Consider the following 14,680-nt stretch of genomic DNA (forward strand, 5'->3'; position numbering starts at 1 on the left):
GTTCCACAGAGTAAGAAAACATGCCGACTCTCTGAGTTACCAGACATTTCCCACGGGGAACAAATCACTGGTGGAGGTAAGACTGGTGGAGGTAAGACTGGCATAAAGCCTAGGGTCCTACCTTCGTATTTGGCGTGGAAGCCCTGGGCACTCACGGCGTAGTCCGACACCAGCAACAGCGTCAGAAGAGAGCCCGTGCTCACGATGGGGGCAGGAAGCTGGAAACCAGTTAACCTGAAAAGCAATGACCAACAGAACGTTAGCATCGTGCAGACGCAACTTCCTCCAGCTCCCGATTCGCACCGGAAGTGGCACGCACGTGCACATCAGCAAACAATAACCAAGGAGTGAATGCAAATGCAAAAGGTGCCAGGAAATCAGAATGTACATTTAAATTCACCAGGATGGCACACAGCAAACAAGGGACCCGGAAAGTGCCACCGATCTGTACCAGACTTCTTTCTGTCTACAGACATTTCTATTTTGTGATGTTAAATGAGCAGCTTCTATGCGTGGGTTCATCAACACAACGGATTGACATAACAGCAAAATAAATAATTATACTATAGATGGTCCTTTGAGGTATACAGTACTACAAACCACAGCATGGCATAGACGAAGAATGAACACACATCTAACAGTTAAAGTGCTTCATTTCGGAGGTGAAACATGTCTTTTCTAATATTCATCAAGGAAGGGAGGGTGGGGGAGGGATAACGGGAAGGAGAGGGGAGGAAGGCAGGGAGGGGGTATGGAGGAAGGAAGGAAGGAAAGGAAAGGAAGGAAGGAAGGAAGGAAGGAAGGAAGGAAGGAAGGAAGGAAGGAAGGAAGGAAGGAAGGAAGGGAGGGAGGGAGGGAGGGAGGGAGAGAGGGAGGGAGGGAGGGAGGGAGGGAGGGGAGGGGAGGGGAGAAGCGGTATTGGCAAACTGAATCACACCCTTTAAGTTAGACACAGTAAGACTCCCATTTTACACTGCAATTCCATCCAGATGGTGTACTGTCCTTACCAGTACATTAGCTCTGGGGGGTTAACACACCCAGTGCAGTGGTCTATCTGTAACTAGGTGGTCAAAGGTTGGAATCACGCAAGGTCTGCACAGGGCCACTGTTTGCCAACACGATAGCACACGCCTCCCTTAGCTGGGTAATGAATGCCACGTGCTGTTGCAAAAAGTGTTGCAACTAAGATGAGAGGGATCAGATTAGATTAAACATCGTCCTGCAATCGGCCTCAAACAGACCGATAGCGCAGTGCCCGCAGGCCTGTCCAGCATGCCAGCATGGGCCCGCTGTTTGGCTAACATGGGTCAGTTTGATGAGTTATTTAACTGCACAGCTATAGAATTTGGCCAATATTGGTGAACACATATTCTTTAAAATGACAATTGCCAACACCTTTTACACACAACTCCCCCATTTGGCACGTGCCAAACAGTCTTTCACAAACGAATGAACTGCCATGTGTGGCTAAGGACCACGTTTTAATTGGTGCCTCTGCCAATTTTGCACTCAAGGGCGACACTGTATATAATGACCATAACATGTTCTGCAATCTGTTATAATGCTTATATAGAAGTGAAAGGGTACTGCATGCTACTTTCATGAATTATCTCCATGGCAAATGTTGTTTCCCACATTTGTGTCAGACTTTGTATTCAGGAAAACAACTTTGTTAAAGGGATGTTATAGTTAAGTTGTGCTACTAAAAACCTATGAAAATCAGGAAAAAAAAAACTTTGTTAAAAGGACGTTATGGTTCGAAGTAAAACCGAAAACCCCCAGAAATTTGTCAGTTATGGTAAGCTAAGCAACCATAACTCGCGCCACTGCCGTGCCCTGCTAAGACTAACACCCAGGAAATCAAAGATGACATCCAAATGTGATTGATTACATCACTGATGACATGACATGTGCATTTACTTTTCGTGAAAAGACTGTACAAGGGATTCTTATTGTAATGTTAATAAAAAAGTGTGAAGGATCATTGGAATAAATATCATGAGGTACGTAGTGCATTAAGTAATGCATTAATCCAAATAGCATTGCATTATGACGTTGTTTCCAATATACTAAGGCACACATGTAGTAACATAGGCATAGTGTGCAGCAGACATGATGGAGATTAAATATTAATAATCTTGCCATGTAAAATACTGAAATTATAAATGCTTTCTTATTAGAGTTTTGCATACTGTAAACATTTAATAAGTACGTAATAAAACCCATTTAGTATATGATTACATTATTGCACACGAAACACAGACAACAACACATACAAATATGAGCATGTCCAGGGAAAGTACAGTAATAAAAAAACAACAGAACTATAATAAAGTGTTGATAACCTTACTGATCATCTCCATACACAGAAAGCATTGGTATCCTTCAAGTGCGTATTCTCCCTATGTATGTTTCATATGCTAAGAGTGAACCCCAAATGAATTACTGTAAGAACATATTTGAAGTGTAAGTCTACAAATATAGTACTTTTTGATGTTTTGGTTCCTGCTGTTACTGGCCTACACATATCAGTAAAGGAAAAAAGAGTGAGCCAGACACGTGATGTCATCAGTGAGGTCATCAATGACATTTGTGATGGCATCTTTGATGTCCTGGGTGTTAGTCTTAGAAGTTCACAGCAGTGGCGTGAGTTATGGTTGCTTAGCATACCATACCATAACTGGTGAATTTCAGGGGGTTTTTGGTTTTACTTGGAGCCATAATGTCCCTTTAACAACGTTTTTTTTACTGAATTTCATAGATTTTTAATAGCGCAACTTAACCATAACGTCCCTTTAACAAAGTATTTTTTTTTTTACTGAATATAGATATGCATAGTGTGAATTTGATAGGTCTTTACTAGGATTCACCTTAGTATATATACATGTAACATAGAACATACTGAACCCCCAGCTAGCGATGTTGATGTCCGCGGGCTGTGCGTCTGTAACATCAACACGATCCAAAAACTCAGGGGGTTTCTTATATTGTTGTATCATGCAATAGAAACACTGAACAAGTTCAAAAAGCAGCACATAAACACATCATATGTAATAATAAATAAAGAAGTGGAAACTATATATGTAAGACATCAACCGTCCATTTAAATATCATATGCACCAGAATGGAATATAGCAAAACAATAAATATATGCCTCCAACATAATTACCTCACAGAAACTCCACAGCAAAAAGCAACAGCAGACCTACACAACAGTAACAACAAAACCTACCAAAAACTAGTATGTAAAGTTGTATATTTCTAAACTTTCTGTATTAGGTACGCTAAAAGTAATATATTTTTTTACACAGAAATGTCCAGTACCTTGGAATGGCTGGAAGAAAATTTCCCACTGGATGAATTGAGTGAAGACAGTGATGCTAATGGTAGACACAACACTTCTCTATATAAGCCAATTAATAACCATTACTTTATGTGTCCTTAAAACATTTTTTTAACAGACCAAACAGACAGTGAAAATAATATACCAAGAGAGACATTAGAAAATGCTCTGCTGTGAATGGAACAAAAAATGGATATGCTAATGAAAAATGTAAATCTTCTAAAACATTTTGTGGAGGACCATATAAAAGAAAACATTAAATATCACTGCCCCACATGTACCTGTTCCCCCCCTCCATCTCATAGTCTACTATCCCCAAACCCTCCCCACCAAGAAAAACGTTAGGATGAGATGTCCATCCCTTCATCCCCTCTCATCCATCCTCTCCAAACCCCTAATTCCCCTGTATTTGTTTCAGTTTCTGCTTCCCCGTCTCTTTCAAACATTTTATATTTGTATACAATAATTAAATATTATGTGTGTTGTTACTTTATTCCTCTGTGTCTTATGTTTTTAAAAAGGCAGTTAGGGTATCTGTGGAAAACGCGGGTGTCCGGGATGTCCGTAATTAACCAAACTGGGGGTGTCCAAAGGACACTATACCGGTCCATACTGTCTGCAATCAAAATGGAACTGCACTTAGAACACACTCAATGTCCGGGATGTCCACAATTAACCAAAATAGAGGTGTCCTAAGGACACTATACCTGTTTGTACTGTCCACAATGAAAATAGTGGTGTTCTTAGAACACACTTGATGTCTGGGATGTCCGTAATTACCCAAAATGGGGGTGTCCTAAGGACACTATGCCTGTTCTTACTGTTCGTAATTAAAATGAGAGTGTCCGCAGGACACGACATCCGTTCGCATGTCCGTAATTATTGAAATTAAGGTGTCCTAAGAACATCCCCCTGTTAGCAATGTCCGTAACCAGAATGGATATGTCCGTACAACACTTATCCCGTCTGCCTGTCCTCAATGTTATGACGCACATTAATTTTATTCAGGGTCTTCGGCACTGTTGGTGGAACATCTGCGCACATGTGTACCACACCCATGGGTCCTACGAATATCGCGCCTGTCCGTAACTGTCCGCCGCACATGTGTCACACGTTTAATTAGTTCGGGGACTAGAACACTGTCTGTAGAACACCCGCACGCATGCGCACAACTGATCCTGCTTATTTGGTGTCCTATTGACAGCCGTCCCATTCGCGAATGTGTCTGTGACATCATCAGGTGACCGCACCCACGCTGAGCGTGTGTCCTTATTTGCGGACACTGTCCGGGCCCCCAAACATTTTAAAAGTGCTTTTTTGGACAATCCAAGGTATTTTACAGTAAAAGTTCAAAATTGCTCATGTCCCAGACAATGTCCCTGGCGATCTGCATCCTTTGTGGAACTTTTTGAGCCTTCTTTTGGTGTTCGACGTGTCTGCGAAGCGCGCACCTACACCCCTATAAAAGGCCACAACCCAGAGCTCATCCTCATTGTGCTTCTGACCTGCATTCACTGAATTGCTGGTGACTTCTGCCTGCTGTTCTCCAGATGGCAACCATGGCTGCTTCAGCTTCATCACCACACCGACCCCCTCCACCACCACCACTCCCCCAAGGACCTGCAGAGGGGAACAGGCGTGAGGATGCAGAGGAGAGGGATGAAGAGGATGAAGAGGATGAGGTAGTGGAAGTCCCTACTACCAGCACTCATCGTGAGTCGTGGGTGTGGTTGTTAATTACCACTCTTGATGGAGTGCCAATATATTGTGCGAATAAGGTGATCTTCACTCAGTGCCACATGGTGCTTTGTCATGGAAGGCCTGGTTCGTATAGTTTTGGTACAACATCTATGAAGCAATACCTGGGGTTGTTCCATGGTGGGGCAATTCGTAAGGTTGTACCTTGTGATAAACGTAGTAGGTTAAGTTCCCCTGCAGCATCCTCCATTTCCACTCCTGCTACCACAAGAGACACTCCTGTGGGACAGGATATCCCTCCAGCTACCTCGCAGGCCATTCATGGTGCTGTTGACCCTTATCTTTTGAGGGTCACAATATTGTGCATGTACTGTGACACAGAAACTGAGCAAATTGCACAGTACACTGGTTTGAAATATAGTACTTCTAAAGTACTAAATGAGACGGTCAAAATAATGCAGAAATGACTATTATGCAATGCAATAACTTATTATGAACTACCTACACTAACATATGATCTTTTCTTTTTGATTGAAAAAGAATATCTTCTCCAGTTACCCATGTCATGAAAAAAATATATCCAATCACAAAAAGTTAAACTGTAAGTATATAATACATCAACTCACTAATACTGCTGCATAACACAACCATTCAAGCAAACATCTAACCATACACAACAATCCAAAATGTGTACTTCCATGGGTATGTTATACTGCACTGCTTGTTATCAAACTCTACAAACTTAATTGCATGACTTAGCCAAAACTTCATATACAAACTCTTGATGGATGTTTGATTCTATGGGTGTGTTATGATGCAGTGGTTGTGGCCAGGGCCTAGAGTCTTGGGTGCATGGCTATGCACCCAAGACTCTAAACCCTGGCCACAACCACCACAGCATAAATACCCATAGAATCAAACATTTTGACTGTGGTATGTGGGCTGCTTATAGGGGATATTAATTACAATCAATGCTCTACTAACAACCCAAAACCAACATCATACTAAAGTAAAATTGCTGGTAGTGCGCCCAGCATTTAGTATGTCTGCGGACAGTCGCAGTGACCGCGGACATCGCAAACACATCATGGGCATCTGCCACATAAACAATTACAGCATTTGACCCATCTCTTACTACCCCACCCTCCCCAGCCCTCCTACACACCAACACGCTCCCCGAAATTGAATTTTTCCCCTGTTCGACGCTGCACTGTCCACGGATGTCCACGGATCCAAGTTGGCGGGCGCATCAAAACAATGTGATGCACCTCACGCTTCATCCCAGCCAATCAGCGAACACGTCGCATGTCCACGGACATGACACAAGCCGATTAGCCAATCGGTGTCCTGTCCATGGAGTGAACAGGGAAATGTGTCCGCGGAGCAGACAGAGATATCACAACTTTTTTAAGACCTACTTTTTGGTCATTTGAAAAAACAACTACTGGACGGATTTCCACCAAATTTACAAAAGCACACTTTCGGGACCAAGCTGCTGCTCCTGCCACAGATTTGGTGAAAACCCGTCCAGCAGTTTGAGCAGTAGGCGTGAGCAAAGTTTTTTCCCCATTCACTCTATGGGAAAAAAATACATTTTGGGTCACCTGCTATTCTGCCACCATTAGGTATTGGGGCTCCTGCTATTCTGTCTCCATAAGCCAATGTAGCACCTGCTATTCTGTCACCATAAGCCACTTGGGGCACCTGCTATTCTGTCACCATAAGCCATTGAGGCACCTGCTATTCTGTCACCATAAGCAATTGGGGCACATGCTATTATGTCACCATAAGCCACTGCGGCACTTGCTATTCTGTCACCATGAGCCATTGGGGCACCTGCTATTCTGTCACCATAAGCCACTGGGGCACCTGCTATTCTGTCACCATAAGCCACTGCTGCTATTCTGTCCCCATAAGCCATTGGGGCACCTGCGGCTTTGCTTTCAAAGTCTTTCTCCTTCACTGACCTCAGGATTTTACATCTGTTTTCCTTTACAAATGCTCAAACGTGACACTAGTTTACCCCGCCCCTTCCTTCCCTGCCCCCACCCTGCATTCCTCCATCTGCTTCACCATTAATTACATTTTACCTGCGTTCCCATTTTTCCTTCCTTTATTACAGACATAGGTGTAATGTCTGTTTTTGTTGTTGTCAGGACAGTTTGTTTTTGACAAATGTGGAATTTGGAATTCAATGCCAAATCCCATATCCTCACCGCTCTTCAAAGTTTATTGAATTGAGGACCTCTTGCACATCTCACACGCTTTATTCAGAGGCTCCAATATAGCAGCTTGTGCTCATAAAAGGGTGTTACCACCCAAGCACCGCCCACTGACCCCAGAAGTAACAAGATAACACAGAGACTTGCACATATACATAGGTCACTGTGATGGGGAGAAGCCCGGACACTCCTAACCCAACAAAGTCCCACCAAGTCCCACTCCTTCCGTCCTCTCTCATTACGCCCCTCCCATACGACTCCAATTAATGAAAAAAGATTGGGTTCCTATTTCCAACTGAAGTGCGCTGACAATATAAAACACGGTCAGCATGTCCAGTGCTCTGAAGCAGATATTTCTAATTCCAGGATTCTTTTTGCCAAACAGTTGTCAATAACACAACTGGATCAGAACTAGCTTGAAATACTTAAATTTATGGAGGTACAAATTCATGTATCATGTATACAAGTTATATCTAATTTCACTATTAAGATTCTTGCAATGTTTGCAATTGTAGACATATTTTTAAAGTCTTTCTTTTATGTTTTGTATTATGTGGCACATGATCATGAGGTCATAAGGGGGACATTCACTTCACAGAACAGGAAGTCCCCTTTTGATGCTTACCATGCCATGATTGTGACGAATCAACTTCCGGGCACCAGTGGTCCAGGGATGGATATCGGTTTCTAAACCATCAATCAGCCCCACACCTCCAGTACACCAGAAGGCATCCGAACAGAAACACAAGTAAAGTATAAACCTCCTTGTCCAATTCTGGTAACATCGATGGAACGGCACGCTTATTTCCACAAGATGATTGATGGATCATTGCTTAGTGGTAACAAAGCGAAAATACAATTATTACCGAATGATAAACGGGACTGTCCAGTCAAGCTTGTATATAAAAATATCCATGTTATTATTATTACACCAGACAGTTCTAGCAACCCTACGAAATACAACCAACTCTGTTGTAAAGGAACACAGAGGACAGACAGTTTCAAGAAGGAAAAGGGATGCACTCTGGATACTGACAGGAGGGTAGTTGGTAAAGTAATTCATTTCAATAGTTCAAGGTTACTTGGTTTCAACACAAAGGGAGCAATGGGTCGCTAAATGTCACTAGGGGCCTTTGGAGAAGGACTAGGCAGAAACAACCACAATGTACCTTGTGCTTGTATAACTTCATGGTGCTCGACATTGTCGAGTCGGTTTCAGGGCACTTTTCTGCTCCTGCGACAGAGTTCAAGACAGCAGACAGCTGCAGGTATCAGGTAGCAGGCAGTTTGGTGAGCGAGGCTCGAAAGACAACTGCAGGCTGGCCAACACAGCGGCCAAGGGTCAGAATTGTTGTCTCAGTGCTGGTTAGCAGGTCTGAAGCACAGGTTGAGACGTCTTGGACAATGTTAGTGACTGTGGCATGACAACAGTCAGTGCTGCAGTCGGTCACAGCTCGAGGGGCTTGACTGGCTTGAAAATGTCCTTTAAGGCATACGTCGGTAGATGCTTGTCGATGCACTCCTCCTAGCTTCTTTACTAAGCCTGTGGCGTCCTTTAAGGCCGACAGCCCAAAGCTGAGGAGAGTGTTGGACGCAACAGCCTTGTCTTTCGTTTGGTCCAGAGACACTCTGGCACCTCCCACCTAGGAAGCTTGCTTGCAGAGTCTAGCTGGGCACCCTGTGTGCTGGCTGGGTACCGGCTCTAGGGCTGCTGGAGGGTCCTCTGTATTCAGTTTCTCCCTTTGCTCCCTGGGAGATGTTTGGGGGAGGGATCTTGCTTCCCTCTTTGGAAATCCTGGCCTACGTTCACTGGTGGAAGCTGTAAGCATACTGTATCATCAGCCAGGGTCCAAATGAGTCCTTCTTGTTACTTGTTGCAAAGATGATCTCTCCAATAGTGGGCCTTGACCCTCTTTTAAAATCAAATGGGCCAAAGTGACTGGTGTAGGATAAACATACCTTAATGAACCAATCCTGGGTCCCTGCCAAAAATGTCCTGGATGTGTGAGGTCATAACCAGACAATAGAAAAGGTAAAGGGGTGAAAACATATCATACTAATTCCCCACCTACATTCCTGTCTGTTGTGGTTCAATGGGTCTCTCTGGTTAATTGAGCTCTCTGTGGTTCCTGATTATAGCAGGAGTTTTTCCTTTGGTCTCTGTCAAACCACATACTCGTACCATCTGAATGGGGTCCCCCTGCAGGGATGACTACTGTAAATACATGCAGTCCAAGACATGACAGGTCACTGCCCTTGTTACTGACAGGCGGAAGCTGGCTTCAGCATGAGAGTGCATATCAAAAGTTGTTGGGGTTTTCCTGTCCTTTTTTAGTCCTGCAACCAGGCCTCCCGTGGGCCTGTTTGAATTAACTCTGATTATTATGCAAGTCTGCCAACAGCAGCTGACAAAGGTAAGGGCAGATCCATGGAGACTTTGTTAGTTAATTAGGCTCACCATGGCAGGGAGAAGGTTTTGCCCTCCCCCTTCTGAGATGCCTTTGTTTACTCTTGGCTGTCATATTCCAACTAAATATGACAGGGAGAATGGCACATGTTGGCTGTGTCCACCCAGAGTACGCAGGTCTATGTGTATGTCGTGCAGTGAGCATAGGAAAATGTTTGCGGGTAAGCCCCACACATTTTCCGTAGGTTGATCTACCATCATTCAATTTCATTTAAAATTTCAAAAAAGCACAACGAGTGGATGGTTGAATTCCTCACAATGATTAAGTTCTTTTTGGGGTGAAATGTAATTAGAATCATCACCACAATTGCAAACATTCTAGAGCTTTCAACTTGAGGTTGTAATGGCTGCAACAGGTGTCACTCTGTTGGCTCATAGGTCTGTCTGGTTTCTGAAGAATTTTTTAGGGGTGGATGGGTTTCACTGTGAGCACGCTCAGTCCCCAATGCTCAGACATCCTCAGAGAATTATATGTACAGAATAGGAACGGATGAGTCCATAGATGTAGTGAAATGTGGACACGTCTCCAAAATAACAATGTTACCAAATGGACGGGGCACTTGCCCGATATCAAATGTAGTATAGGCAAACAGATGAGTCTGTTCCCAAAATACTTCAAACAGAGATTTTGATACTGGTGGGGTTATTATCTGGGTTATCTGTCAAAGATTAGAAAGGGGTGTTTGAAAGGGGTGCACTGCAGACTCAGAAAGAACCTTCCCAACCCAAGGCTCTATGATCTCCAAACTCTTTGCTCCGGCGTGGGTAACAGCTTCCTGCCGTGTAGGTTAGTGCAGTCTTACACCTGCTAGGAAGTCACTGTGCAAGAATAGAGTAAGGCCAATAGGTTGCATTTAACTGCAGCTCTAGGGGACTTGAAATTACAGCTGGGTATAAGTCATACCTTGGTGATCAGACACTGCCTGAAAGCTTTCACCTCTCGCCCCTGACTTAGTTCTAAAAAGGTTTGGGTTAAATGGAAATGGCTATTGGTTACTAAACACAATTCTCCTCCCTACCCACCTTCTTTTACAGGCGTTTGTGTTTATTTATGACAGATGGGGCCATTCTGCAGGACGAGTCATGAAGGGTTAAGCTGAGCTGCACAATCACCAAGAAAGGCCACCATAACTCTGGAAAATAAGTTACGCTGCTTCCCGCCACAAAGCAATATTTCTGAAAATAAATTGTCAGCGAGGCATAGCGGTCAGTGAGATGCTTTATCACCCAGTTTACAGGAGAGCTTCTGGACCATGCAGATAAGAAAAAAAATGTCCCTGAGGGGCTTTCATGCACACCCAATCCAGCTTTCTCCTTACTGAATTTCCCTTTTTAATACCGAATTAACTACACATAAAATAGCCTCCAAATAGTCCCTTGGCAAGTGGGACACCCTCAACCACCCTTGTCCCCAACTTTGCTTTGCCTTCTGGAATAAAAGGAAGCACAATTCAGCTAGATAAACATTCAGGACCATCTTAAAACGCCACACATGGCATGGGACATGTCTATAAGTGCCTTGTATGTATGTTCCTTGCATAGCACTTAATGCAACTTCAGGCTCCTTGCTTCAAAGCACTATAGGGGAAGAGATAAAAGGGAGGCGCAATGGTGAAGAGGAGGGGTGAGGTTGGAAAAGGATTGAGGGCAAGATACATGATCAGAAACAGGTACCACGATGAGGAAGGCATAAGAAGAGAGACTCTAAAGCATGCATATGTACCCCTCTTTCCACAGTATCTGCAGAAAGACCATCCTAGTATTCTGACGGGGGCTGGCCGAAAATGTCAAATGCTGTTCTGCCAGCCACCTAAGCAAAATCTGTACAATTTTGATCCATTTTGCCACAATTGGCCTTACTAATCCGTAACCCATGCATATTGAGAAAAAAAAGCAGCGTTGTCTCGCAAACCAATACAAACAAACACAATTTCTGATGTGGGTGTGCGAGCCTGGCACAGATCGAAATGAGCGGCACAAAGTTTCTCATGTTGCTGTGCAAATCTAGCACGTTTTGAAAAATCATGCAAAGTTTCTCATGCCACCATGCGTAAATAGTACAAATCTAAAATAAGCCTTTGTGAAGTTTCTCATGTCACTCCGCGAAAGTAACATTGATCGTGGAAAACCTTGCACAGTTTCTCATGTTTGCTGCACAAAACTACCAAAGATCGAAAAAGACCTGCACAAAGTTTCTCATGCTACTGCATGAAACTAGTATTGATTAAAAAAGACCTGCACAAAGTTTCTGGTGTCGCAAACAGAGCGTGGATCGATAAAAGACTGACACACAGTTTCTCGTGACGAACCATGAATCGGAAAACCACGAGAAGTTTGTTGTGTCATTGCACAAAACTAGCATGGATCGGAAAAAAACGACCGGTGGGAAGTTTCTCCTCATGCTACCTGAAACTTACATGGGAATGAAGCACCATGCCCCATGTGAAACCATACCATATCGGCACGAAATTTGATGGTGGCCGAACCGTACTGCCGATTTCGTGGAATGAGTGGAAACGGATTCCTGTGTGGATTCCATACTTTTTGATTTGCAGGTGAACATTTTGCTCACCCCCAGGACTTTAATTCAAAGGAGGGAAAGGTGAGTCCACTGGAATCTATACATCCCTTAATTGCCCTTAGTAGAAATCTGTGCTGCTGCACACCTAGTCCCCGGATTATGAACCACACTAGCTCTATCCTCAAAGATCTGTGTTGGCTATCTTTCAAACAGACATGTTCAAGGCAGCCTGCATGACCTACAATGCCATCAAAACCAAAACACCACCAGTTAAGACTTGCTTTCCAATCTCAACTTTAATCTCCCTTCTGTCCTCATTCTCCTCGATCTATCATCTGCTTTTGATGCCGTCAGCCATGCCATCCTGCTCAATCGCCTCTGTGACAACCTTGGTATTACTGATCAGGCCCTGGCCTCATTGAACTCCTTTCTCACTGACCAACCCTCTCAGGTCCAAATGGGCTTTCCTCTCTTCTATCTCTCTCTGTACATGTGGTGTTCCCCTGGTTCTTCAACCACTACCTGGCATCTCTTTCCCACCGCATCACTACTTTCTGCTCCAATCTTCAATGTTATGCGGATTACACTCAGCTCTCCTCAGCCACCTCTGCTTCTTCTCTCATACCGGACTGTCTGGCCTCAATTCAGGAATGGTGTGCCGCTAATGATCTCTGCCTAAATGACAGTAAGACTGAGATCCTCCTCATTGGGGCACCCACTCTCTCTCCGGCTGCCAACTCTGGGGCCTATTCCTGCTCCTTCCTGTGAGGCTTAGAACCTTGGTGTCATCTTGGACTCCACCCTCCCCTTCTTTCCTAATATCTCTGATGTCTCTAAGAAGTTGAACTATCAGCTGGACTTCCTCGTGGTATTCTTCCTTTTCTCACTTTCCCGCAGACGCTCACTGTCTATAGAGCTCTGGTCTTTTCAAGGCTGGACTACTGCAAGAGCCTCTTTCTCAATCTTCCTGCCTCTACTCTTCAACCTTTACAACTTATCCAAAACAGGCCTGCAAGACTTGTCCTTGGCCTCAAGCCCAGGGATCGTATCTCTCCAACTCTGGAATCTCTTCACTGGCTACCTGTGGCTGCAAGGATCAACTTCAAGACCCTCTGCATCATCCACAAGACTTTCTGGGGCCTGCTCTACCTCCAACTTTCTCTTTTAAAACATCTTTCTTCTCGAGCTCTCCGCTCCACCACCTCCAACTCTCTGTGGGGCAGATGCTTCTTCAAGAAGAGAGTTGGGGGCAGATTTCTATCCTCGCCCGGTGCCTCCCTCTGGAACGGCCTCCCTGCCTCTCTTAAACTTGAGCAGAAACACCTCCAGTTCTGGAAGCAACCAAAGACCTTCCTTTTCGCTTCCGCTTTCTCTCTTCCTCTCCCCTGCTGATGCACCTGACTGCTCTGCACACTGGTCACCTGGTCACCCTCTGAACTCGGGCCCAGGCTCCTGCATGTCCAGTTGTCCTTGCACTGCCTCCGGGCTCCCCCACACTTAAGGGTCTGTATCTGCAACTCCACAGTCCCTTCTCTCTGCACGTATAAGCCACCCACTGGCTGCACCTATTGATTTACCTGCACTTCTCCGTCCCCCCGGTACTTCTCCCCTTCCCTCTTCCCCGCACTTGCACGATCTGAATGACACAAGGCCTAGTAAGATCGTTATTTTGTCCTCCCTTTATTTCACCCGCCTTCTCTTCTCGCACCTAGAAACACTTGTGTACAGGCACGTTATAAATGCCACATCATATATCATATCATATCATATCATATCATATCATATCTGGATGGTGAACACATCTCCAGAGGCCACCCCACCACCAGAAGGCATGGCATCGCCAGTCTGGAACTGCACATGGGAATACATTTATGAACAGACCTTTCTTGCTGCACACTGTAGCTGAGCAGGTGGATTAATGTTCCCAAACTCCCGCCCCCTCACGGCTATCATATTGGAACAGTAGGAGAAGAGCCCTATGTGGGACTCCATGTGTTATGACTATACTGCATTGAGTGTACGAAAGACAATATGCACTCAGACAACCATATCATATGTACTCTCACACTGAAAGAGTGGATGGATGTTGTGTGGAAGGATGTCGGAACACACCATTGGACATCATGTAGTGCTGAGCAAAATCTGCCAATGGCAGAGTGATGTCATAAAGAAGATATATGAGTACATACTGAAATGATATGGAAATACCTAAGGGTGATGATGCAACTGAAGTGACAAGAGAAACATGTATGGCATTATAAGGTAATCATGTATGCAAAAGAAGATACAGTAACTTGCTGACCAATAAGTGTAAATACGCAGCAAAGCAAAGGCAGATGAGACATATAGAAGCTTGCTGTAGAGGAAAATATAATGTGGCTGGGACGGCCATGATAGGAAAATAGATGTCGGTTCATGTAAAGATTCAA

General features: G+C 44.3%; 1 protein-coding gene across 1 annotated transcript in view; it reads right to left on the reverse strand.

Annotated features, from left to right (window-relative positions):
* Window positions 1-14,680, reverse strand: part of CSMD2 (CUB and Sushi multiple domains 2) — a 2,010,406-nt gene that overhangs the window by 1,543,816 nt on the left and 451,910 nt on the right. Inside the window, exon 3 of the mRNA XM_069622557.1 lies at window positions 122-234. Within this exon, the coding sequence (XP_069478658.1) occupies window positions 122-234 (113 nt within the window). The remainder of the gene's footprint in view (window positions 1-121; window positions 235-14,680) is intronic.

Source organism: Ambystoma mexicanum, chromosome 11 (assembly GCF_040938575.1).
Source record: "Ambystoma mexicanum isolate Mex_15411 chromosome 11, UKY_AmexF1_1, whole genome shotgun sequence".
Taxonomy (NCBI): Eukaryota; Metazoa; Chordata; class Amphibia; order Caudata; family Ambystomatidae; genus Ambystoma; species Ambystoma mexicanum.